General features: G+C 37.6%; 1 protein-coding gene across 1 annotated transcript in view; it reads left to right on the top strand.

The window, feature by feature from the left end:
• Positions 1-24,880, top strand: part of LOC113449679 (uncharacterized) — a 71,560-nt gene that overhangs the window by 28,070 nt on the left and 18,610 nt on the right. The window contains exons 17-27 of the mRNA XM_087923158.1: positions 2,920-3,016; positions 4,710-4,915; positions 7,154-7,236; positions 7,806-7,880; positions 8,736-8,868; positions 9,850-10,068; positions 11,424-11,431; positions 11,626-11,643; positions 15,138-15,206; positions 16,240-16,347; positions 19,712-19,781. Coding sequence (XP_087779284.1) covers positions 2,920-3,016; positions 4,710-4,915; positions 7,154-7,236; positions 7,806-7,880; positions 8,736-8,868; positions 9,850-10,068; positions 11,424-11,431; positions 11,626-11,643; positions 15,138-15,206; positions 16,240-16,347; positions 19,712-19,781 — 1,086 coding nt within the window. The remainder of the gene's footprint in view (positions 1-2,919; positions 3,017-4,709; positions 4,916-7,153; positions 7,237-7,805; positions 7,881-8,735; positions 8,869-9,849; positions 10,069-11,423; positions 11,432-11,625; positions 11,644-15,137; positions 15,207-16,239; positions 16,348-19,711; positions 19,782-24,880) is intronic.

The raw sequence follows: 24,880 nt of genomic DNA, 5'->3' as shown, positions 1-24,880 counted from the left end.
TGTCTTTTATATTTATTTTCAACAATCAATGTTCATAAGTCTTTGTTTCCAGGTCTTCTGTAAGGTCCTTTTCCAACTGTTTCCCAAAATCACCGGGTGGTTCCAAGGTAATATTTTCAAGTATCTTTCCCCTTGTAGTATTCTGGTATCACTTTTCAGGGTTTTTATTTTATTATGAAGAAGTTTCTCTTATTTTTTTTTAAATTCCAAAGTCCAATTAATTAGAAAGACCAAACACTTTTCAAAGAGTCATTGAAATTTTTCCTGTACTATCAGACGGCACTCTTGAATCTTTTTCCACAATCGACTCTTTAACTTTTTGCTTTCTTTTTTTATTATAAAACTTTTTAAGTTCACTAATTTCAATTATTAGCTATTATTCCTTTTCAACACATTCAATTCCAGCATTTACATGCCTATTTAGTGCCAAAAGTCCAATAATTATCCAATTTAATTTCCAAGTCTTTTGTGTTCAAATATTTTCCTCTGAATTTTTTCCTTTAAGATACTTCGTTGCAATAGTTCAAGCCAATTTTATAAGTTCCAATTTCCTTCTCACTCTCTCTGGTGGTCACCTGTACACACTTTCCTCCAAAATAGTTCTTTATTTCTTAATCCCAAGGTATCTTAAAGTCCATGTATTTCACCTGGTTCACACTCCGCTCACTACTTCACCATTCCAGCACAGCAATGCTGTTTCCAGTTTCCTGGATTGCTTCCTGTCTTCATGGTGGCTATTTTAGACCACCTCTGCAACTTTTCTTTGGAAAGGGTTTTTCTTGTCAGGGAGGGAAGTTGTGGCTCCCCTCTACCCTCCAAACAGTTCCCCCTTTCTTCACCACCCCTCCAGGGTGGTTCTGATCTCAATCAGGACCCTCCAACAAGTGAGCTCAGAGCAATATTGCGCACGATCACAGATTCCATGCTGATGACAAGCAACCAGATGTCCCCAAAACAATAATTTCTTGATACCTTAGTGGGTTTCTGAAATGCTCATTTCATAGCAATTGTACTATTTGGTGTGATAAGGTCAATGTTATTAAAAAGTAAAGGTAAAGGTTCCCCTCGCACATACGTACTAGTTGTTTCCTGCTCAAACCTAATAAAATTCTGGTGGACACTTAAATAAAATAAAATACAGTTGAATGCCAGGAGTCTATTAAATTCAGTTCTTTCATATACATCTTAATCTTTATAAATCTTACTAATGTATTTTTTCAAGTTGGTGTCCAATATTTCATTGGAATTTAGATTTGGTCCATAAACATTAACTATAACTACTGCAATCTCTGTTATTTTAGTCCATAAAATTAAATAATGTCCATTTATGTCAGTAATAACTTCTGTATCAATAGAGAATCAAGTCCATTAAATATTATCAGAGATAATATGTTTATTTTAATCTTGATCAAATAAACTAATTTTATATTCTTTCCTTCTATTTTTAACATTTTTTAAAATTCCTTCAAATATTGTCCTAAAACTGGATTGCTTTTCAGTTCTTCTTTATCTCATAAAATTCTTCAAAACTTTAACAAGTTTCTTTTGTAAATGCAGTATAGGAAAGTTATCTAGGTCGTTTTTTTGTTATTTTAATTATTAAGACATCAGCAGTATAGCATCTTTTTCCATATCATTCTTGCAATCTGTTATTTTTAAATGCACTTTCAAATAAGTCTCAGTCTTGTTTGGAAAATGTTTTTCTGCTTCCATAATATACGTGATAAAAGATAAGACAGTCTATCTATAATGGCAATTACGGTATAATTTTAAAATTAATCAAAATGTCCATTGTTTAATTATTTTGCTGTGTACCAGTAAGTCAAATGTTAGTGTTATTCTTCTTTAATTGTAATTTTAAGTTCCTTCTGATCCCTCTAATGTCCAACTTTGATAATCCCATCCTGTCATTTTTTTAAAGAATTCAAAAGTACATCAAGGATGGAAGGATGTTTAATTTCAAAAACTTATTTCAAATCCATCTGGACCCTTAGTCCATTTGTAACTTTCCAAAATTCCATGCTGTAATCACCCTTTTGCTATTTATTTCCAAAAATAATTTTTAAAAATCCTTAAACTTGTATTTAAAACTCTTTTTGCTAAGGTTTGAAGAAAACTATTAACTGAAAAATAGTTAAGAAGCAATTTCTGAAAGTGATTAAGATGAGACTGGGCAAATCTTGACCACTGAATTACATTTGAGAATCTTATGATTTCTCCTTTTCCTGGCAGACGTCACTGACTAGAATTCATCATCATGTGGATGCCGATCTTCACTACAATGCCATCCCTGTTCCTTCAGGGACACCTAATTTGCTATGAATTTTCAGACATTTTTATCTATAATATTTACACCATGTCTTGAAATAAAGTTTATTGGACAATTACGCTCAGATAACAAACCACATGCATCTTTAGAGTTTGGGGAACAAATGACAACTGAGGCTAAGACTGTTGGGAGCATATGCTGATTATAATAAGCAGAAACAGGGCTACATCAACAATTTTCCTGACCTAATTTAGGACAAACCCTAGCTCAAATAATTTTAAAATATTATCTTATATACTGGGAATAATGCTTACACATTGAAATACTCATTGGGGACTATTTTGACACTGAAAGAGGCCTTACTAGGACTTATATACGGCAAATTAAAATGCTTGGAAGAAAAAAACATTTTGTCTTACAGTATGTTAAAGAGTAAGTGTGAATTTATTCCCTCTGTAAATTTTAGTCATACTATGGTTTGTGGTATTACTGTCCAAAACTAGCCATACAGCAATTAACAAATCTATAGAAGCAGAGAGAAAATTCCTGTAGAATAGATAGTAATAAAATAGTTTAAAAATAAAAGGTGTATTCAAACTGTGGAATTATGTAGCATAATTCAGAACTGATGTTTGTGTTCTGTCTTCAAGAGAAAATAGAAGAAAAAAATCTTCCAGCAACCTACCACGAGGGTCCTGTGATATCAGTGGATTCCTGCAAGACTCTTTCTGTCTTTCTCAGCTGTGGGTAGGTAAATAAATCACTGTTGCCCTTTTATAAAACAAGGTCAAAAAGTGATGAAATAGTGCAATGATGATTGCAGACAAACCAGTGCCCCTTTAAAAAGAAAAGAAAAGAAAGATTGGTACTCTGAAAAATAATGCTTGGTAGGGTATTTGTTGGCTATTCCTTAATTTTCCATTTGGGTTTTTGATTAGGAGGGCTGCCACAACTATTTCTAAAACATTCTTACTGCTATCCAGCAGGGTGGAATTGTCTCCTTCTTTACAAACTAACACACTCAACTTTATAGGATGCTTTCGTTGCTTTAGGATGCAATACATCCAGTCAAGGAAGTTTCAGGTCATGCAGAATAAAGAGGGATTACCTGATCAGATATAATCACCCTGTCTTCACAATTTCCTGTTGGAGGTTTGAACTAAAAAAAAATGAATAGCTCTGATTTTTTTATTAGTATTTATTAGTATTTTTATTAGTATTTTATATTTTTCACTGAGCAGCTAGTTTTTTTCCTTTTTTAAATTTTTTTGAATAAAATCAAAGAAACCCTTTTTATTATTCTTGGCATTCTCTGCTAACCACATTTCATTCTGAGCTTTTGATAGAAAAGGGTTTTTCTATTAGAAAGATTTCTATTAGCTACATTGATAGAAGGAAGGATGGAAGGCTGAGTCAACCTTGAGGAGGTTAGCATCAAACTCTTGGCAGTGAATAGAGTTGGCCTGCAAAACTGCATTCTAACCACTGTGCTACCATCTTTTCCTATGAAATAAACTAGAATTATCTCATGTTACACTGAGGAATTTAGGCAGAGACTTCGATTCCTCAGTGAAAGACCATCTCCTTTCTCCCTTCCCTCTGTTTCTCCATCTACACTGCTTCTCTGTGGCCTGATCCTCTTTCCAGTTTTCGTTTTACTTTTAGACCTTCTCTAAGTTTTGTGTGTAAAGTAATGCTTTACCTGAAACTTCATTTTTTCCCCTCCTCATAGGAATTAGATGCAGTTGTATTTTTATTAATCTCTCCTTTAGGAATTCCCATCCAGCTGAGAATCTTTTCTGATGAGTTACTTTTGCTAAGGATTTTACCACTGACATAAGTACTACTGGTTTAAAATATATTGTTTTGAAATCTGGGATACATATTTGATGAAGTTGTCAATAGACAATTAAGGAATTTCCTAAAAGGACTATGCTTGGATTTTTTTCCCAGCAAGTGTTAAAATAATTAAAGTACCATTTCATTATAATTCTGTTAAAATAAAAAATGCAACTGATGTGTATTTTGAAGAGGAAACATTTTTCTTTATTCATCTAAGGCAGGGGTTCCCAACCTGGGGTGCTTGCACCCCCTGGGGGTGCGAAACGATATTCCAGGGGGTGCGAGAAAAGTCCAGGTAAATAATAGGATATTGGCTATAGGTTGGCATTTTTATTTATTATTTATTTCAGGGGGTGCGAGGTTCGAGTGAAATTTCTTTAGGGGTGCGGGGCGAAAAAAGGTTGGGAACCACTGATCTAAGGTATTGATGAATGAACTATTAGATACAGTTTTGAGTCGAAATTTGATTACAAGCTAAATTGAAACAAAAATTTCTATACAATTTGCTTTCTATGTATTTTAGTGGTATGTGAATTTTGAACTTAAGCATTTGCCTAAAAGTAAATTCTGTATTATGAGTATTTCTTTTATTTTCTAGGTCAGATGCTGCAATAAAACTATGGAATATTTACAAAGACCTAATAGCTGAGATCAGACTTGATAATACTTTAAGCACAGCCTGCTTCCTCAATAATTCTGGTGATATTTTACTGGCTTTCAAAAATGATATTTATATCTTATATCACAGTAAAATGTTGCACTTTTTGAGAACTAGTATTCAAACTGCGAAAGTTATAGAAACAGGTAATCTTAATTATGATATTATCTGAGTAGTGTGTTTTTTATATGTCTACCCCAACCCTTTTAATTGAGATGCGTACAATGCTACATTTAATGGAAATTAAGACCTTCAATACTGCAGCTGTTTTGTGTCCAGTAAGTTGTTCTATGTGTTAATAGGGAATTCATTGTGTGCATGTGGATTCTTAGATAGCCAAAGCATTTGCACAAAAAAATGGAGGTATCAACACATTTTGGGAAATTTACAGAAATATGAACTAAAAATAATTACATGGACGGGAAATAAAAAAACAGATGAATAACATTTGTGCATACCTACTGAACATAGAAATTATTATATATAGCCTATTTCCAAAGACACCTCCTCACTCCACTGGGACACATAGCCATAAGATTGCAAGCATTGAAACTATACATACCTTGAGGGGAACTGGAGGAGCTATTTCAGAGGGCAAAACCTCAACAGGGAAGTCACACTTCCTGGGTCTACAAGATGACATTTAATTGAAGGGACCTGGACATACCTATTCTCCCTGATTGTACTGGATGGGAAGAAACAAGTGAAGATAGGTAACCAGGTCCCAGGCCATGAAGGGCTTTACAGGTTTTGACCTGCATCTTGAAGCCAACTGATAACCAATGCCATTTGCAAAGCAATGTTGAGACAGGGGCATAATGAAAAACACCCATTACTGTCCACACTGGTGCATTTTGAACCAGCTGTTGCTTTGAGATGGTCCTCAAGGATAGCCCCATGTAGAATGTGTTGCAATTGTGAAGGGGCAAGGACATGAATGATCTTTTTGAAGTCTCTTCAAAGTCTCTTCAAGCAGTACCTGCAAGTTTAGAGGACCCTAAATTACTTGCCTGCATTATTAATGCCATTTGTTGAATGCATGCTAGTTCGCCAAAGCAAGTTATTTGCTGTGTAAATCCCAGTTGGCAAAATTCGGGATTACCCAAACTCACAAACTAGTTCATTCTTTATAAGAAGTGTTTCCAAGTGGTTCATGCTTAATGCCATTCATCAAAAATATAATTTTGCCATTCCACTTTTTTTCTTAGGAAGGGATGCAATAACTATTATTATGAGAAATAATAGTTACTTTCATAAGTAAGGTTCATGAGACATTTGCATATCTTTATAATATGAGCTGTGAATAGTGAAATTATTTGAAAAAGTAACTCCTGATCATGAGCATCTGCAGCAAACCAAGTGTGCATCAAAATAATGGCATGCACATGATAATGTCATGAGGCAAACCCCATTTGTAGACTGTTGTATCCCTGTATCATTGCAAGTCCTAAGTTGTGGTGTTTGTATCATGACGTCTATTTTGTTACCTTCTGATACCCATGCTTCTGATCAAATGCAACAAAGGAAGGAGAAAGTGGTTCGTATTACTGAATTTGAGAAACTGAACTTATTTAAGGCTGATCCAAATTTTATTACATGTAACCTATGTCTCCAAGATCTCAAAATGACATCAGGTTTGGCAGGATAAGGATTCAAGAAAAGCAAATTGTGTTCGCTATCCATTTATATCAGTATAAATAGAATATCAGTAATGAGTAGAAGAAAAACATGATATTCTGAAGGGAGAAAAGTTCCCTGATGATGGGCTTCAGCAGGAACCCGAAATGTTGGAAGAATAAACCTTTGGTCCTGGTGACCAAGTCAGATTGGATCCTGCAACATTACCCTGGGACATGTTTATTCACAAGAAAAGCAAATTAAGTTTCCTTGTTGTTTAATTGTAAATTAAAATGAATGAATGAATGAATTCTTTATTGACCAAGTTTGATTAGACACACAAGGAAATTCTCTTGGTGCATATACTCTCAGTGTACATAAAAAGAAAAGATACATTCATCAAGAATCATAAGGTACTTAATGATAGTCATAAGGATACAATAAGCAATCAATCATACTAGGAAACAGTCAATATAAATCATAAGTATACAAGCAAGAAAGTTACAGTCATACAGTCACAAGTGGGAGGAGATGGGTGATAGGAACAATGAGAATATTAATAGTAATAGTAATGCAGACTTAGTAAATAGTTGGATAGTGTTGATGGAATTATTTGTTTAGCAGAGCAATGGCATTCGGGAAAAACTGTTCTTGTGTCTAGTTCTGGTGTGCAGTGCTCTAAAAAATGTGGGTTTTTTTAAATCAAAAGAATTTAACTATCATGTAGTGTTACAATATTAGTATCTCCATTGTGATCTCTTTTCTAGAATCCTATATTTTTGAAAGCCAGCTTTTAGATTATCATTACAAAACGGATGCCCCTAAATCAATTGAGATGGCTTCATATCTGGTATGTACTCTATTGATATTACTTTAATCAGCTGAAGACCTGAAACCACACTGAGTATTAAAGACATAGACCACTAAACTAAACAGCATTTAATATTAGATGCAGAGTCTCCCACCCTCTGTTAGATGTACTCTAGCATAATAACACCAAGGGGAAATTCTAGTTGTGGGTTTTTTTTAGAATGTAAGTTTAGAATATGGTATGAACAAATATATTTTTCTGTATCGTGTATGAGCATGTTATTACATGATATTTTCTATTTTTTTAAATATTAAGAATTCAGTAGATGCTTAGCTTTGATTTCTCATTGGGATCATATTTCGCTTTACATACAGTGCAAACCACTTAATTCACCAAGATGCCAGTTCTTTACTCACCTTAGGATAAGTCTCATTTCATTAAATAAGAGGTAAAATATAAAAGACAGAATTATAAATTTTAAATATAAAACTTTCTAACACAGATATCAAGTGGCTAAAATGTCATGTATTATAATATTAAAAGTTATAGTGCCATAATATAATATAGTGCCAACATTTACTGTTTTTATTTGCTTTTTTTTTGCTTAGGTGCCTTATAAGGGATATTCCTTCACTGAAGATTTTACATCAGAATTGCAGGTTTTGCCAGAGAAGAAAGGAAAGGTAAGAATACAAAAGGCCTGCAATATAAAGAAAAATGTACTTTTTTTCAGTCTCTACCTAGGTCTACAATATAAATAAAAATATACTTCCATCTTATCTCTATAAGATTTGGCTAGTGTGATTTAATGAATAAAACTGTGGATGAATTAATTAATGATGGTCTCAAAGCAATCAAGTTTGATACCAGCAGAATAAACTTCTTAAGAGTATAATGTAATTATAAAGGAAACAAAATTCTTTCCTATTTTACTAGCTAATTCTTATTTTATTGAAGATAGAACGTAGTTTCGGGGAGGGGGTCTTCTAAGTAATATTTGTCTTCTTATTTGACTTCTTGGGTGGCTTTTGTTTAGTCTACTTCAGTGAAGTTGTTCTGAAAATAAATAAATCTATAAATGGAGTTCAGAAGGTTTACTTGAAGGAAGGGTGGAATACAAAGTAATATCAGAGCTGTTAAATGTTGAATTGTTAATCAGTGTAATGCAATTTTAATAAAGGTCACAGTTCTTTGCTTTTGAAGCTGTCATGATTATGTTGTGATGAATATAGTAGGAAAAGGAAAAAGAAAATACTTAAGATAGCCTACTGTTCTAGTAACAATTGCTAATTTATTATTTAATGCCAGCTGGCTGAAGAATTCTGGGAGTTGAAGTCCACAAGTCTTAAAGTGGGCCTAGTTTGGGGACCCCAATTTAGTGAGTGAAATCATAGTTTCTGTAGTATTTAAAGGGTCCTACAAATAGTGTAAGATATATCCAAATTTGTTTGTATATAATTAATAAGCAATTAATAAAAGAAGTTTTATTTTTTATAGCAAGTTACAATCCCAATTACATCTTTTTTTCCATCCCTTAGGCATTCTGGAAGATACCGGTAGCTCCCTCTATGATATACTTGTCTCCTTGTACCTCAGAGGTATCTTTAAAAATGTTTGATTTCCTTCTCCAAGCTGGAACTCATGACTTAGAAGAACAAGATAAAGCTAAAAGTAATGTTTTTGAGAATTAATACATTTCTCACATGAGTATAGTACCCATTATTTGAAAGGCATACATTTTCTGTCTTATTCTATCGCAGACCAATGAGCATACTTTTTCTAGCTTAACAATATCTTCATTTAGTTTGACTGGTGCGCACTAAAAGCTGAATAATGGAGGAAAACTAGGAATTATTATTATAATCATAATTATATTATGATTAAATGATTGCCCATGTAATGCCCTGATGAAACAAAAAAGGAAAAATCAATTGTACATTTCATCTTGATTATATATGCTTTGTTTTCTTAATCTCATTTATTTGTCCTTTCTATTCCTCCTTTTTCTGCAGTTTGTTTCCACTTTATAATCTCTTCTCAGTACTATATAGGTGGAAAGATGTGCCCAGCAGTTTATCTACTTATCACTGAACTGTGGTTCCCAATTCATCGATTCTGGGTTGTAACAAAGTATTGTGGTAGATCTAACAAAAAATATTATTCCTAATTGTAAGAGGATATCTTGCTTGCTTTGGAAATTAAACAGGACTAGCAAAAGCCAAAGATTTCCAAATATTAAGCAGAACCTCCAAATTTTGTCAAATAAATGGTTGAAACTGTAAAATTAGTACACCAAATTAGAAACTGAACAATATTTATATGTGTCATATGTTTCATCTAGTGCAGAGGGAAAACAAACGTCTAAGCTGGACTTGAAGCAGCTGCCATTTTAAGAAATAGAGGGCAGAAATACTACATATTACCTGCCTTTACATGAAACACTAGACTAGAGGAAGATAATTCAACACTATTTCAAATAAAGAAAGAGAGAATGGAATCCAACAAACGTTAATAATTTACTTTAGTTAAGGAACACTCAGTTTCAGTTTAAGCTAGTAAAGCTTGCTTTTTTCAGCTAAAGATTTCTGATTTAAATGATAGAGAATAAATGTGTAGTCTCAACAGATACGATAATTTGCTTTATTTCCTCAGTGTATGAAAGAATGATTGTGACCAAAGATATGAAATACATGCCTGAGCGCAAACCTGCAACACCAGCAAGGTTGGAAATTCCATTCTTTGGTGTTTCTCCATCTCCATCTTTAATTCAAGAGCCACTTGAGGCAACTAAACAGGAAGAAAAGCAGGTTTTTGTGATATTTTGTATAATTAATGTTAAAGTGTTACAGGAACAATTTTTTAAACAAGAAAGTTGCAGCTGAATATTTGTATACATTCTCTATTCCAGTTGCCATGTATGTTTTTTGTCTCTTTGTTTTAATATCCGCTCATGTTAAGTGCAATCAGAATCTCTTCTATTCTTCTGGATGGTTCACGTTACCTGTGCGGAAAATATGTTTTTCCCATCAAAAGACAGTGAAGCTTCATACCCATTATTCCAGCAGTGATTTTGCCAGGATCCTAGGACTATTATCACAACTTTTATTAGAAAAAGCAAATAGTATGCCCAAATAGCATATGATAACAATGATATCAGTGCCTTTTTCCTACCATGCTTTGCCCAAACTGGTATCCATTTGCTGCAGCATGACACCTGTCAGCAAAGAAGGGGACAGAATCCTAAGCAAGAAATTCTTTGCAAATTAGTATCATGAACTACAGCTATTTTCAGTTCTGAGTTTTCTTCCAGTGGGATTCTTTTCTTTTCCTTCTCTCACTCTCTCTTCAGTTTTCAGCCTATTTATCTCTTTGCTCCCTGAGTTTTTTTTCCTACATTTTCCTTTTCCATTGTTTCTTCTTTTTATCTTTTTTCCTAGTTCACTGTCCTGCTTTTTCTTCTAGTCCCCTTTCCATTTTCTTTTTAACATTTTCTTGTTCTAATTTTTGAGTTTATTTTATTGATTTGTTTCATTAAATTTATGTGTCACATCTCCCATACAAGGTGACTTATTTTCCACCATTTCAAAGCTTTGGAGTTCCATTTCCACTAAGGAGACAAATTGGGTTAATGCATTTATTAGTCTGGCAATTTTCTGGAGAGCAAAACATCTCCTTCTGGCTTTCCTTTTCTTTCTTATATACAGGTAGTCCTCAACTTACAACCACAATTGAGCCTAAAAGTTCTGTTGTTTTAAGTGAGACATTTGTTAAGTGAGTTTTGCCCCATTTTACGATTTTTCTTGCCTCAGTTGTTAAAGGGATTGCTACAGTTGATAAGTTAGTAACCTGGTTGTTAAGTGAATCTGGCTTCCCCATTGACTTTGCTTGTCCGAAGGTCGCATGACCTTGGAACACAGCAATGCTCCTAAGTAGGAACCAGTTGCCAAGTATCTGAATTTTGATGACATGATCATGGGGATGCTGCAAAGGTCGTCAGTGTGAAAAGTGGTCGTAAGTCACTTTTTTCAATGCCATTGTAACTTTGAATGGTCATTAAATAAATTGTTGTAAATCAAGGACTACCTGTATTTGGGAAACTAAAAAATGGAATTGTTACATAAGCATCATTAGCTGAATATTATAATATTGAGTTTATTTACAGTCCTGGGATTGCCAGTATTTAGGTTATGAGCAAAAAGGTAGATTTTTGGATCTTTCATTTTCAGTGGATATTGTACTTCATTTGTGACATCTAATACTGCTTTATTGTTTTAAAGACAGTTGATCATGTGATTGCATTATCCATAGAGGAGCCATTAAAAGAAATTTTAAACAACACACAGCAGCAAGCTTCTGAAGAAGCATCTCCTGAAGCACCAGAAATCATTCCAAAGCAGTCTTATTGTTTACATAAAAAGATGAAATCAGACTCAGATATTTGTAGATGTAAGTTTCTATTATCTACATGAAATCTCTAAACATAGTAAATATTATTTTGAGAGTAAGTGTTGAATTTTACGCCTACATAACTGTGCTAACAGACACATGTCAATATATCGATTCTTTCATGAAAAAAGATGAGTTAAAAAAAGATGAGTTTTGGATTGGATTCCAAACATTATTTAATACATTTCCTTCTGAAATTGGAGCTTTGTATTTGCTTTATAAAGATAAAGAATGCAAGAATGTATTCTCATGCTGAAATATCCCTCTTCGTTCAGTTCCAAATGGGGAAGAAAGACACTGGAAACATGGTGACTGCTTGGAAAGATGGTTTAATGGTGGGCAGGACCACATGGCTTGGAGACTGTGGGTGAAAAAAGGGAAGTAATGCTGAAGGTCCCTGGGTTTTATGCCCTCTCTTGGGCTTTGAATTAGAGCTTGTGTTCTGATTGGTTGTCAGACTCCCATGGGGCCACGCAGAGGCAACTCTGTAGACTGTTCTGAATCCCAGGCTTGGTTGAGCCTTGCTGGATGATGATGTAATGAAAGGGCTTTGGGATTCCTATTATGGCTCTGCCCGAAGTAGGTAGATCTTTGTTATGTAGAATAGACTGGCTCAGGCCTTAATGGCCCATTGACAAAGGTGGGAGGCTGAGTTTCTGCCTCTCTGAGTTTCCACTTCTCTTTTAGGGAAAATATTCTGCCTTTTTAGTATATCCTAAAATATTTCATTTTTCTAGGAGAGGGGTGGGTTTTAACTTCCAACAATATAAATCTGATTGAATTCATTAGGATGTCCTTCTAAGTAAAACATACCAAAGTAATGCCGTATATCATTATAGTAAGTGTTATATATAACATATGTAACATATATAACAAGTGGAACCTGCAGCAAAATACTGCAGCATTTCCCTCCCGCTAAAGCAGTCAGCACTCCAAAAGTAGTCTTGAGAAAAGAAGGGGAAGATTTGAATGCTGCTTAGTCTGAAAAAGAAATTTAAAAATATTCCAACTCACTAGAATTGAAGGCCCTGTGTATGAAGGCACATTGTAGGCTATTCTGCAAGGGTTAAGTAGAGATTTATGCTTCATAATTAAAAGCCCATAGCTAGAAGCTTGCATGGACAGAAATAATCTGCACAATTAGTCTGTGTTATCAGAACTGCCAGTTGTAGAAATTTCCAGAATCCCTGGACTGGCTCCTTGTTTTTCTGAACTCCATTTAATCACTGACTTTGATATTGTTGCCTCCACATTACTGATTGTCCGATTCCTGCTCTTGTTCAATTCTGTTATTGGATTTCAGTTTGACTCTCATTAGTTTGAAAAACTAACCATACATAAACAAAAGGCTTCTACTGATACCATTTTAAGACTCAAAATAGCCTTTGCCTTTTTATTATGCATTACACATTTAAACATTATTTAAACATTTTTTAAACATTTCTCCTTCCAGTATAAAAGATTATTTGGCTTATTGTGGCATTTTCTACATTTGTCCTATTTACTTTTTTTCTTTTGGAAGGTAAACCTTGTAAAGTGTTAACCTTGCTATTAGGAAGCTGTGTCATTGTCACAATCCCCTGCCTCAGGCTATGAATTACAAACAAGAAATTGCAATGATCAACTTTACAGACAAATTTGGCCTATGATAGCATAGTGGGTTGCAGTTTGAAAAGCAACAGAAAAATAACTGACAATAATTTACTCTATGGACATTTTTAAAGATGTAGCTATTTCGATAGACTTGATATCTGCAAATAAAATTATTGCATTAGTTCTCACTTTTTTTCTTTTTTGGCTAGATTCTTACATATATGAAAGAAAGGTAGAAAAGTATTCTGGAAAAGACAAACTGGACAGGAGACAAACGGTATCATTTTACTTAATACAAAATTATTTTAAAACCTACTTCCTTTAATCGGAGAATAAAACATTTCTTTAACCATCACTGTAAAAATAAGCATGCTTAATTTGAGTTACGTTATTTGTCAGCATTCCAACAAAACTCTCCACCCCAAATTCAGCACTCAAAGAGTCAAAGTCCATCCAAGTAAGAATTTATTAGAGAAGTCATATTGGCACATCTGGGGAAAACCTGAATCTGAATTCCCACGTTTTCCCCTGCTATATATTAAACTCACATCCAACCCCCTTAATGATGACCCCCAAGTCACACTCTCCAATCCACCTCCATTCTGAACTCCTGCCAAGTCCAGTCGCTCCCCTGGCTACCCTCCCTTCTCCCTACTCATTGGGTTAAAACTCCCAAAGTTAATCATGGCATAGATCATGGCCTATTTTAATATAACTGGAGAATTCTTGTGTATCATGTTTTTGTGTTCAGAAGTATTGCTTTCATATTTTGTGTAAATCTTAACAGAATGTTTATTCATCATAAATTAATTCATCTTCAAAGGCCGTGGTTAACATTACCTGGATAACTGAAGAGTCAAGCAAAATAGGTTTTGTTCTGATTGGATTGGATTACATTGTATTATTCTATCCTTGCTAGACAGGAAAGTCTGCTTATATTTATTGCTTATGTATTGCTTTGTGATTTCATAGATAGAGACAAGGGAATTAAATTTAGTTAAAAAGTTATAATTTTGTTAACTGACCATGAAGTGAATTCTTAGAAGACAGATTGAGCTCCTCATGCCCCACTCCCTAAAAGTCTTCGGAGAAAATCTTCTAAACTAGTATCTGGATTTTTTTTTTTAATATAATGTGTGTGTGTGTGTGTGTGTGTGTGTGTGTGTGATATTATACACATAATGGATCAAAAGCTTGTTTCCATCATGCATGCAAGACTACTTCGTGCTATACTTATGCTGTATCATATGCATGCTTCTGTAGTACAGGATTTGGAGGCTACTGAATTTCAAAAAGCCCTTATGAGCAGGTTAAATTTACATGATTAGGAAAATTAGTTCAAATTAGGCTGCAGAGTGAGGTTAGTATTCCGTGGCCCTTAGCTAAGGCTTACCAGATGGCATATATTCCATTTCTTTATTAGTATAATCCATGGAATTTAACATTCAGGATTCTTTTTTCTTTCTTTGCTGTATTAAATCGATTAATCATATTCTTTTAATGACCCCTAATCCCTTGCGGAGTGGAGTCTGGGCAACTAAATGGAGCTGAGTGTTTACTGGCCAGATGCCTTTCCTGTTGCCAATGCGGAGTTTTATTCAGCAGATATATTCTCACTGTGCCCAGAGGGAGAAATATCTGCCTCTACCTAGGATCGAACTCACAAGAGCTCCATCTCTAGGCCACCATGCTACTTATCATTATAAGTCGATTAATATCACTATGGAATTGGGTACAATTGCGTGTATATATAATAAAATAATTTCTATGTTCAGTTATGTAAATAGATTATTGGCCACAGCACAATACAAATAAGGCATCTATGACTCATTTCATTTTTTAATAATTAGATTTTTGATCCCCAGTTTATTGTTAATTAATTAAATGTATTTGCTTCATAGTATCCTAAGGAGAAGATGTGTTTTGAAGAAAAAGTCTCAGGCTTGACCGAAATACAGAAAGAAGTGAAGGTCTTTGAGCTTTATTTTTTCTAATGCTTACATTTTGACTTTTGGAGAATTTTGCTTTTGGAACATAGCCCAGTTCAAGCCTGCACAAAAATGATTGCTCCTGTGAATCCAGACCTGATGATTGAGTGCTTGCATCATTTTCTAGCATTAGCATCTCTTTTGTGTCTTAGACCAGATTGTGCTGCTCAGCGCACTTACATCATGTAACCCAATTCTGGCAACAGAAATGCAAATTTCTGATATAATAATGATGGAATGGCTTCTTTTCCCTAAAACCACTCTGGTTCTTGTCATTATGTCATGATTTACATCTTTTGGGGCCAACTTTCTGAAAGGAAATTTTACAAAAATGTTGCCCCTGCTTATAGTATTTTAAAGGTTTTGACCCACAAAGGCCGCCCTCTGCTGGTGGCGTGTGTGTTTTCTAACTATAACAATGGTTTTGTTACTTGGCTTATTAGAACTAGCCTAGACGTTTGCCTTGTCATAAAGCTTCTACCTTGTACTTTTAATATCATTTATTTCTTTTTGTAATTTATATAGCAACCACTTCCCCAGTATAATTGTACATTCAATTTTTTTTAGATTATTTTACTTTGATTTGTCTTGTTAAAATAAAGAACTGATGATGTGAATATTTAATTTGTTGTGTAATAGTTTGCTTTTCTGGGAATTTCTTTTAACTTCTTTTTATCATGTTTCTTTTTGCAACAAAATTTCATTCAACCTCCATCTAAAGAAACTAATTTTCCTTTTGTGCTCTTTTCTGATGTAACTATGTTAATTGATGTTTTTATAGTCTTCTGTAAATAGTAGCGCTATGATGACAAAATTCTGAATCTTATCAAGCTGGAATGAACAGAAAAAATTATATCTCAAATTTTCCTTATCCAAAATAAGTATTATATGCCTACATGGAGCACTGTCTCCTTTCTCTTGGTCATAAATGTACTTGTTTATAAAGGCAGGTGTTTGAAAATTATACCAGTAATTATTCTATTGTTTCTGTAATTATATTATATGAAATGTTTAGAAAAAAGAGCTCAAGAAACATAAACCAATGAAGCTAAGCCAAAGAAGAAAAGTTGGTCTTGTGAAGAAGAGGTTGCCGAAACATAGAAAACCTTTTTCTGCACAAATGGTAATTCATTCTCTCTCTCTCTCTCTCTCTCTCTCTCTCTCTCTCTCTCTCTCTCTCCATCCATCTATCTATGGATGTGTGTGTGTGTGTGTGTGTGCCTTGAGCAATTTCAACCAAACTTGGTACACAGATGACTTACCCTCTGGAAACAAATACTGTGGGGGTAAGACACCCCTAACACCCCTCGGAGTGTGTTTGTGCCTTAAAATGGCTTCTACTGTACAGCACAGTAGACTTGCCATGGCAACAGCTTCACCGTACTCCACAAGGGGGCTCCCCCTCAGCCCTCCAAGGAAACGTCAGGCAATTGGGCAAGTGCAATCAAACGCTACAAAAATGAAACACCAACGTAGACAAGAAACTCCTGTAGAGAGGAATAGAACTTAAGATGCTGCGAAAGAGACAGTACAATGGTGTGAGTCCCGACTACAGGATTTTCCTGTCTAATATAGGATTGGGATAAATAAATGTCCGGGCAATGCCGGGTTATTGGCTAGTTCTTCTATAAATAAAAACAGTATCTGGATTTTTATAAGGGAAATGCTTTTTGCTCTTCGAACTGACCAATTACTGATCACTCTTGTTTACTTTCTTCTCATCTTCCCTTTTTCCCCTTTTCCATCTCCTTCATTGTTTGCCTACAATAAATTCTCTACAAGGTCTTTAAAAAGCTAACCAAGTGATTAATTACATGTTGGAATGTGTGCATTGCATTTGGAGGCCTAAAAGAACATTTCAGTAGTGTATGGAATTTTGTTCACAGAAAAAAATACCGAACAAATCAGCTTTAAGATATTTTCAGCTGAACTGTGGATGGGATGCATTCCATGCTACTTATTTATTTATAATTCACATTTTTAAATTTGCCAACTTTTCTTTTTACAACTCTGAACTTCCCATTCTCAACTTAGATGTCTAGGACAGGGTGCTATTATGATGAAAGCAAAAAACAATACCTCCTCTATTTTAAAATTGCTCTGCTTCTCAATTCTTCCCACAATCACCATTAAATATTTGCAGGGGTGGCCTGCAAAAATTTTAGCAAGGGGGTTCTCTGCCCGGTTGCTGGGTGGGTGTGGCCATGGTGGGTGTGGTCTAGTCAGCCTCCTGCACCATGGGGGGATGCGTTTTTGCCTTCCCTGGGCTTCGGAGGCTTTCCTCGAGCCTCTGGAAGGGCAAAAATGCCCTTCCCGGGCTCCAGAGGCTCTTTGAAAGCCAGAAACAAGTCCATTTCCAGCCCTCCTGAACTTCTGGGAGGCCCGTTTTTTTTGCCCTCCCTGAGCCTCCGCGCACACCCTGCACTTACTTACATCCAAAATGGGCCGCATGGGGACTCCTGGGAGAGGCAGGGTGGGCTGGTCCAGCCAGGAGTTGGATTTGGGGGTTCTCCAAACTGTGCAGAATCTTAGCTAGGAGTTCTCTCGAACTCCTGTGAACCCCCAGCAGCCCACCCCTGGATATTCGGGAAAATACATGAGGAAATAAACAGAACTTCAACTTCCCTTCCTCCCTCCTTCCTTCCTTTCTTACCATCCACTCAATAAATAACTGAGAAACTTAAAAAGAAGTATGAACATCAAAATAGAAAACTCACACATCAGTAAAAACATGGCACCATGGTCAAAGAAATGCCAAATAGACACCATATTTTTTTATATATGGGAGACCCTCTAATTTAAAAGGGTTGTTCTGCATAATGGACATTACAAAGGAGAATGCTGTCTGATTGAAGCCCAGATAAATAAATATCAATAGATCACAGCATTGCAAGTAAAGCATTCTTAATAGAACACAATAGCCTGATATGGCTAGATGAGAAGCAGTTTCTGAACTACTTAAAGCTTCATACAGATGGTCCTCAACTTACAACCACAATTGGGATCAAGATTTCCATTGCTAAGTAACATGGTTATTAAATGAGTTGTGCCCAATTTTCCAATCTTGTTTGCTGTGGTTGTTAAACAAATAATTGCAGTTGTTAAGCAAATCTGGCTTCTCCCATTAACTTTGTCAGAACAGCAATAGCACTTAGACTTATATAGCACTTCACGGTGCTTTACAGCCTATAAAATGGTTTACAGAGTCAGCCTATTGCCCTCAACAATCTGGGTCCTCATTTTACTGACCTTGGAAGGATGAAAGGTTGAGTCAACCTAGAGCCGATGAAAATCGAACTGCCAAACTGCTGGCAGTCGAATTAGCCTGCTCTACTGTATTCCAAACACTGCGCCACTATGAATTTTGTTTAAAAGTTTGCAAATGGCAATCACATGACCCTGGGATTCTGCCACCATTGTAAATATATGCTGGTTGCCAAATGCCCACATTTTGATCACATGACCATGTAGATGTTTGACAGTTGAAAGTGCAAAGTTTGGTTGTAAGTCATTTTTTTCAAGGCCGTAGTAGTGACAAACAATGAATGGTTGTAAGTCAAATCTGCAGTTGCATCTTAAATGAGGCTGAACCAGTTGCACATTTATCCTGGCTTTAAAGGCATCCCCAATAAAACAAAATCCAGCCTTGAAGTTACCAAACAAGGTTACATCTTCCATACCAGGCAGAGCTGATAACAGATGTTGTTGTTGTTGTTACTATTATTATTATTATTGTTATTATTATTGGAACCTCAGTGGCGCAGTGGTTAGAGTGCAGTACTGCAAGCTACTCCTACTGCAATTTGGCAGATTGAACCCCACCAGGCTCAAGGTTGACTCAGCCTTCCATCCTTCCGAGGTGGATAAAATGAGGACCCAAATTGTTGGGGGCAAAATGCTGACTCTGTAAACTGCTTTGAGAGGGCTGGAAAGCACTATAAAGTAATATATAAGTCTAAGTGCTATTGCTATTAACAAAAGCTATTAATTATTGCTAACGTTGATCTGCTAGTAGAATTGAATGATAAGAAATTACTTCTGCACAAAATCTATAAAAGTTGCCTATCCCATGATGCCAGCTGAATCTAGATACTGAGTTTTGACCCCAGATAAACCGAGTCCAGATATTTCTGTCTTGGGGTTGGGTTACTACTAGGTATGATCTCACATCTCCTGTTCCTGTGGAGAGAATGGATGAGGGATTTACAACCAAGCAATAATTTTCAAACTCCAGAGAGCCCTTTTTCTAGAAATTACTGCATAATTGTTTCTTTGGGGTTAATTGACACCACATGACCACAACAATAAAGCATTAAACTATTTTGTAAAAACCATTACTAATTCTTCTCTTTCACATTCCTACCCACACAGTGGCTTAATGCGACAGCATTCAGGAGATAATGGGAAAGAAATAACTATTTCATCTGTAGTGTCCATTTTGCTACATTTGTTAAAGAAAAATAAACAGCAATTTCTTTTACTTCCAGGGTTCTGGAAGATCAAGAGACATGACTTATAGCATACGGCCTCGGTCAGCACACTCTGCAACTTACTTTGGTAAGATCAGGTATTCTGAAACTAAATTGAATTTGTTTCTGTCAGGCCCAAGTCCAAAGATGACAATCGAGTCAAATCCTTTATTTTCTTACACCAACAGTAATAGATAGAACCTTGCTCAGGACTGTGCAGTCCCTTAATGTAGGCTGTTTTGTGTTGCCAGTACCCCCTCATGCCCTACCCTCACTTCTCCAGATATCCCATCACAGTTTTGTACAGAAAAGGGGGGGGCTATATATAAAAAATATTTTTCAAAATCAAACTCATGTTAATTTTAACAGCTACTGAATTAAGAATATATTTGAGGGATATTAATGTTTTCATTCTACACATTTTGAATTACACTATAATTTTTATGCATAATATCACTGTTTCTTGTTGATTTGCTAAATGGTATAGGTTTCCTTCATCCCGTTATCTGACTTAGAGATTAATTTGTACAGTTAAGCACTGGAACCAAAAGAGCACCAAAAATAAGCAATATTTAGTAGCAACAAGCTCAGGTATTTCATGATCCAAGATAAACTTCTTAATCAAATTGGGGAATCACAGTAGCTGGCATTTAACAATTTCAGTAAAGAAGTTCAGCTGATGGATCAAGAAGGCTGGCTGCTCATACATTCAATATATGCTTACCCACACTTTACATTATCCATTGTGGAGCAACCAGAACACTGGTTGACTAGGATTTAGGAAATTGATTTCTGGCAGCAGCAAAAATGATTAAACTTAAAAAGCTGTGCTCCTTACAGATTCCCTGGAACAGCTTTGCCCTGATGCCTATCCCTCATTGAGAGAAAGTTAGTAAAAAATCTGTGTGTACCACTGTTTGGCATAATACTAAATATCACTTCAAATGTCAAATGATACATACTATTCCAGAAAAGCAAGCAGCAATCTTCTTATGGAAGGTGGCAGAGAGCAACTCAAGCATGTTGCATCAGGATACTGCTCTGAGAAAATAATTGATCTAATGGAAACTTTTTTTCAGTGAAAGATGCTTTAAGTCTGTTAATTCCTCTGTACTGAAATACTATAAAATATTTTTGACAGGAAAGAGGAGTAATAGTGAATTAATATTCAGTGGGATGGGAATAGGTATGGAGGAAATGGAAAGGGTTAAGCCACATAAGGTAGCAATCCCCAGGTAAAAACTGGCCCCTCAGAGAAAAAAAAACCCCTTCCATTGCAGTTACCTTAAATAGCCAGAATGTGGAGCACAAACTACACAAACTGTTTTGGAAATGTGAAGTTAGTTCTTACACATTAGCTACTGTTATGTGAAATGGCCCTTCTCCTCTCAAACAGAAACATTTAGCTATATTTTCTTGAGTGAGCCTTTAAGTGAAACAATTCTACAAACATCCTCAGAGTGAATTTTCTAATTTGCCTTTCTTATGGCAATATACCATTTAAACAACCCATGTCAAACTTGATTGCGTCACATAATGTATTGTGATATAACGTGACTTTTTTTGCCTTTGTGAAGCTCGGGTGGGGGTGGCCTGTGTGTGACACATCCAGCCCCAAGGCTGCAAGTTTGACAGGCCTGATTCTAAACTATTAAGGTCTCTATGATCTAGTATAATAGATTCTTCTTTGGAAGAAAGTCCTAATTCTCATGATGTAGGCCACATCTAAAATTAGATTATTACCAGTTGTAGTACTAAGTGGTAGTTGCTTTTGTTGTATTTCAAGGGAAAGAGAGGCTTAGACCAGGGCATGCAATTAACACGTTTATTGAAGGAACAGTGATTGTCGCGTCTGCCAGCCAAACGGGCAGACTAGCTTGCGAACAACGGCTGGCTTGGTTTGACAGCCGGCTTTTTATAGCCGGCTGTCAAACGACGCTCAGCCAATAGGAACGGCTGTTGAACTTGCTTAACGAGTGGACCCGGTTGGAGCCCCAACCGGTTCCCAAGACATAACACCCCTTCCCCCAGATGAGAACACACATAATCTTTGAGATACGCCGGTGGTCTGTGTTGGCGACCCGAGCGACGTAACTCAGGAGATTCATTTGGCGAAGACGAGTTCGCGGACTCCAGGTCAGGGTACGTAGTGTGGCGACCAGGGCTCGGTGCAGGAACTGGAGCCGGTGAAAAGTCTCTGCCTTCACTGGGGTTAAACGGTGGTGCTCCCGGCTGGCAATCCCGGTCTACTGCTAGTTCTACTTCTTCCGTTGGTGAAGGTTGGTCACTCTGGGAACCCCTAGCTGGACCTTGGAGTGGCGCCCGCGGCTCTTCTGGTGGAGACGGGTCTGGGCCGGTCAGGCTGCTCCGTCGTCTCCGCAGCTGGTCCAGGTGTCTTCGCCACATACGACCGTCTTCAAGTTGGACCCGATAAGATCTCGGACCCGTGACAGCCACGACTTTTCCGGCCACCCACAGTGGGTCCCCGCGTAGTTCCTAGCAAACACTAGGTCCTGAACTGCGAAATTCCTGGCCAGACTGTCAGACCCCAAAGGGGTGTCTGGGCAGTAGTGGGGTGCAGCCTGTCTAAGGCAGTCCTCAGGCGTCTCCCATCAGCAGCTCAGCCGGGATTTGTTCGTAACTGTGCACGGTGTGGTATGCTGGCTTAGGAGGAATTGAGACAGTTTAGAATGCCAACCCACTGGGCCGAATCTGGCTAACGCCTCCTTGGCTGATCTGACGGCCCGTTCAGCCAACCCGTTGCTGGCAGGGTGAAAGGGGGCCGTGAGGACGTGTCTGATGCCTAGATTTGTGACATACCTACTAAATTCGTTCGAGGTGAACTGGGGGCCATTATCGGATACCAGTGTGTCAGGGAGTCCGTGAGTTACAAAAAGGTGAGTCAAGGCTTTAACAACTGCCTGTGTGGTGGTCGTGTGAAGTAAGGCCACATCTATCCATTTTGAATAGGCGTCCACGACCACCAAGAAGGTCTTGCCGTGCATTGGCCCGGCCAGGTCAATGTGAAGCCGTGACCACGGGGCATTGGCACTTTCCCACTTTGTGGGTGTGGCGGTTGGCGGGGCTGCCCTAGATTCTTGACAGGGTCGACACGAGCTTACCCACTTGGCGATCTGATCGTCCATCCCGGGCCACCAGACGTAGCTTCGAGCTAACGCCTTCATCCGCACGATTCCTGGATGGCCCTCGTGCAGCATCTTCAGGACGGGTATGCGAAGGGTGGTTGGTATGACCACTCTGGTACCCCACAATAGGCATCCCTGCAACTTGGAGAGCTCTAGCTGGCGAGTTTTAATTGGGGCGAAATCAACTGAATAGTTAGTTTCCGGCCACCCCCTCCCTACCCAGTCCAGAACCTGGGCGATTGTTCTGTCCTTCTTGGAATGTGATGCTATGTCGTCTGCAGTCACCGGTAGGTTTAGTTCGTTTACATCAAAAATAGTATGCACAGGACTGGGGCTGGCAAGGGGCAGCGGCTGAGGGCATCAGCGTTGTTTAGATTTTTTCCGGGACGATAGACCAGTTTGTATGAGTACGCCGCCAGGAATAAGGTCCATCTGGTCATTCTAGGTGACAATATCTGTGGGGTTTGCTTTTCCCTGATAATAATCCTAAAAGCGGCTTGTGATCAGTAATAAGTTCGAATTGGTGTCCGAATAGAAATTCGTGGAATTTTTTACTGCTGCTACTGCAGCCAAGGCCTCCTTATCAACCTGGCTGTAATTACGCTCAGTCGTTGAAAGGGTTCTTGAAAAGAAGGCAATTGGTGCCTCGGAGCCATTGGGAAGCCTGTGACTTAAGACAGCTCCTATCCCAAAGGGGATGCATCTGCGGCTAGGACCAAAGGAAGGCGTTGGTCAAATTGTATTAAGACAGCCTCAGAGGTGAGTAGAGATTTGACTGCCACAAATGCTTGGTTTTCTTTGGGTCCCCAGTGCCATGGTGTGTTTCTGTCTAAGAGTCTGTGCAATGGTTCAGCAACTGACGCCTTGTGTGGGAGAAATGAAGCGTAGAAGTTCAATAACCCCAGGAAGGCTTGTAACTCGGTTTTGTTGGTAGGCGTGGGCGCCTGCGTGGATGGCCTTGACTTTCGATTCCACCGGGTGGATGCCTGAGGCGTCCAGCCTGTAGCCTAGAAAGTCCACCTGTCTAGTGGCGATGGTGCACTTCTCCCGTTTTAGTTTGAGGCCATGCTGCCTGAACTTCTCTAATACTGCCCTGACTCTCTGGATGAGTTGGGGTCTGTCCCTGGCTGTGACTAAGATGTCATCGAAATAAGGCACTACGCGGGAGACCTTGGAGGATTCGCTCCATCAGTGATTGGAAAATACCTGGGGCTACACTTACGCCAAACTGGAGGCGCTTACATCTGAATGCCCCTCTGTGTGTAACTATGGTCTGTAAGTCAGCTGTTTGGTTATCCACAGGGAACTGTTGGTATGCCTGTGACATGTCCAGTTTGGCGAAAATGGTGCCAGGTTCGAATGTGTGTAACAGGTGCTGGATGACTGGGACTGGATATGCGCTAACCTGTAGATAACGGTTGATTGACGTCTTGTAGTCAGCACAAATTCTTAGATTACCGTCTTTTTTAGCGGGGTGACTATGGGGGTCTCCCACTTAGCGAAATCTGTGGGTTCTATCACCCCTTGTTTTAGTAGTTTGTCTAGTTCCGCGTCCAATTTGGGGCGGATGGCGAAGGGTACTCTACGTGGTTTTAAACGAGCGGGGACTGCCTGTGGGTCTACTGAGAAGGAGATGGGAGTGCCCTTATAGCAGCCTAACTCACTACTGAAAACGTCAGAGTAGTCTGTAAATAAGGAGTCAACATCAGAAGTTGAGACAGCATGGACTCCTTTTATACTAAGGCCGAGAGAGGGAACCAATCCAACCCCAAAAGACTAGGGAGGGCACCATTAACAACCACTAAAGGCAAATGGCCTTTAAAGGTTTGGAATTTCACGAAACTTGCCTTTCCGAGGACGGGGATGTTCTTTCCTTGGTAGTCTCTCAAGGTGAGATGGCACTTTTGAAGCTGTTTCTTTGTCAGTCTGGGCTGGATCTTCTTAAGCGTGTCCCAAGATATGATTGAGAGCGCTGACCCGTGTCTACTTCCATGCGGCAGGGATTACCTTCTAGTAAAACAGAAAGTGTAATTTTATTGGG

Source organism: Pseudonaja textilis, chromosome 2 (genome assembly GCF_049901715.1).
Source record: "Pseudonaja textilis isolate UNSWEBS1 chromosome 2, rPseTex1.2, whole genome shotgun sequence".
NCBI lineage: Eukaryota > Metazoa > Chordata > Lepidosauria > Squamata > Elapidae > Pseudonaja > Pseudonaja textilis.
The sequence above is the reverse complement of the archived record's forward strand: the minus strand, read 5'-3'. Positions and strand labels throughout refer to the sequence as shown.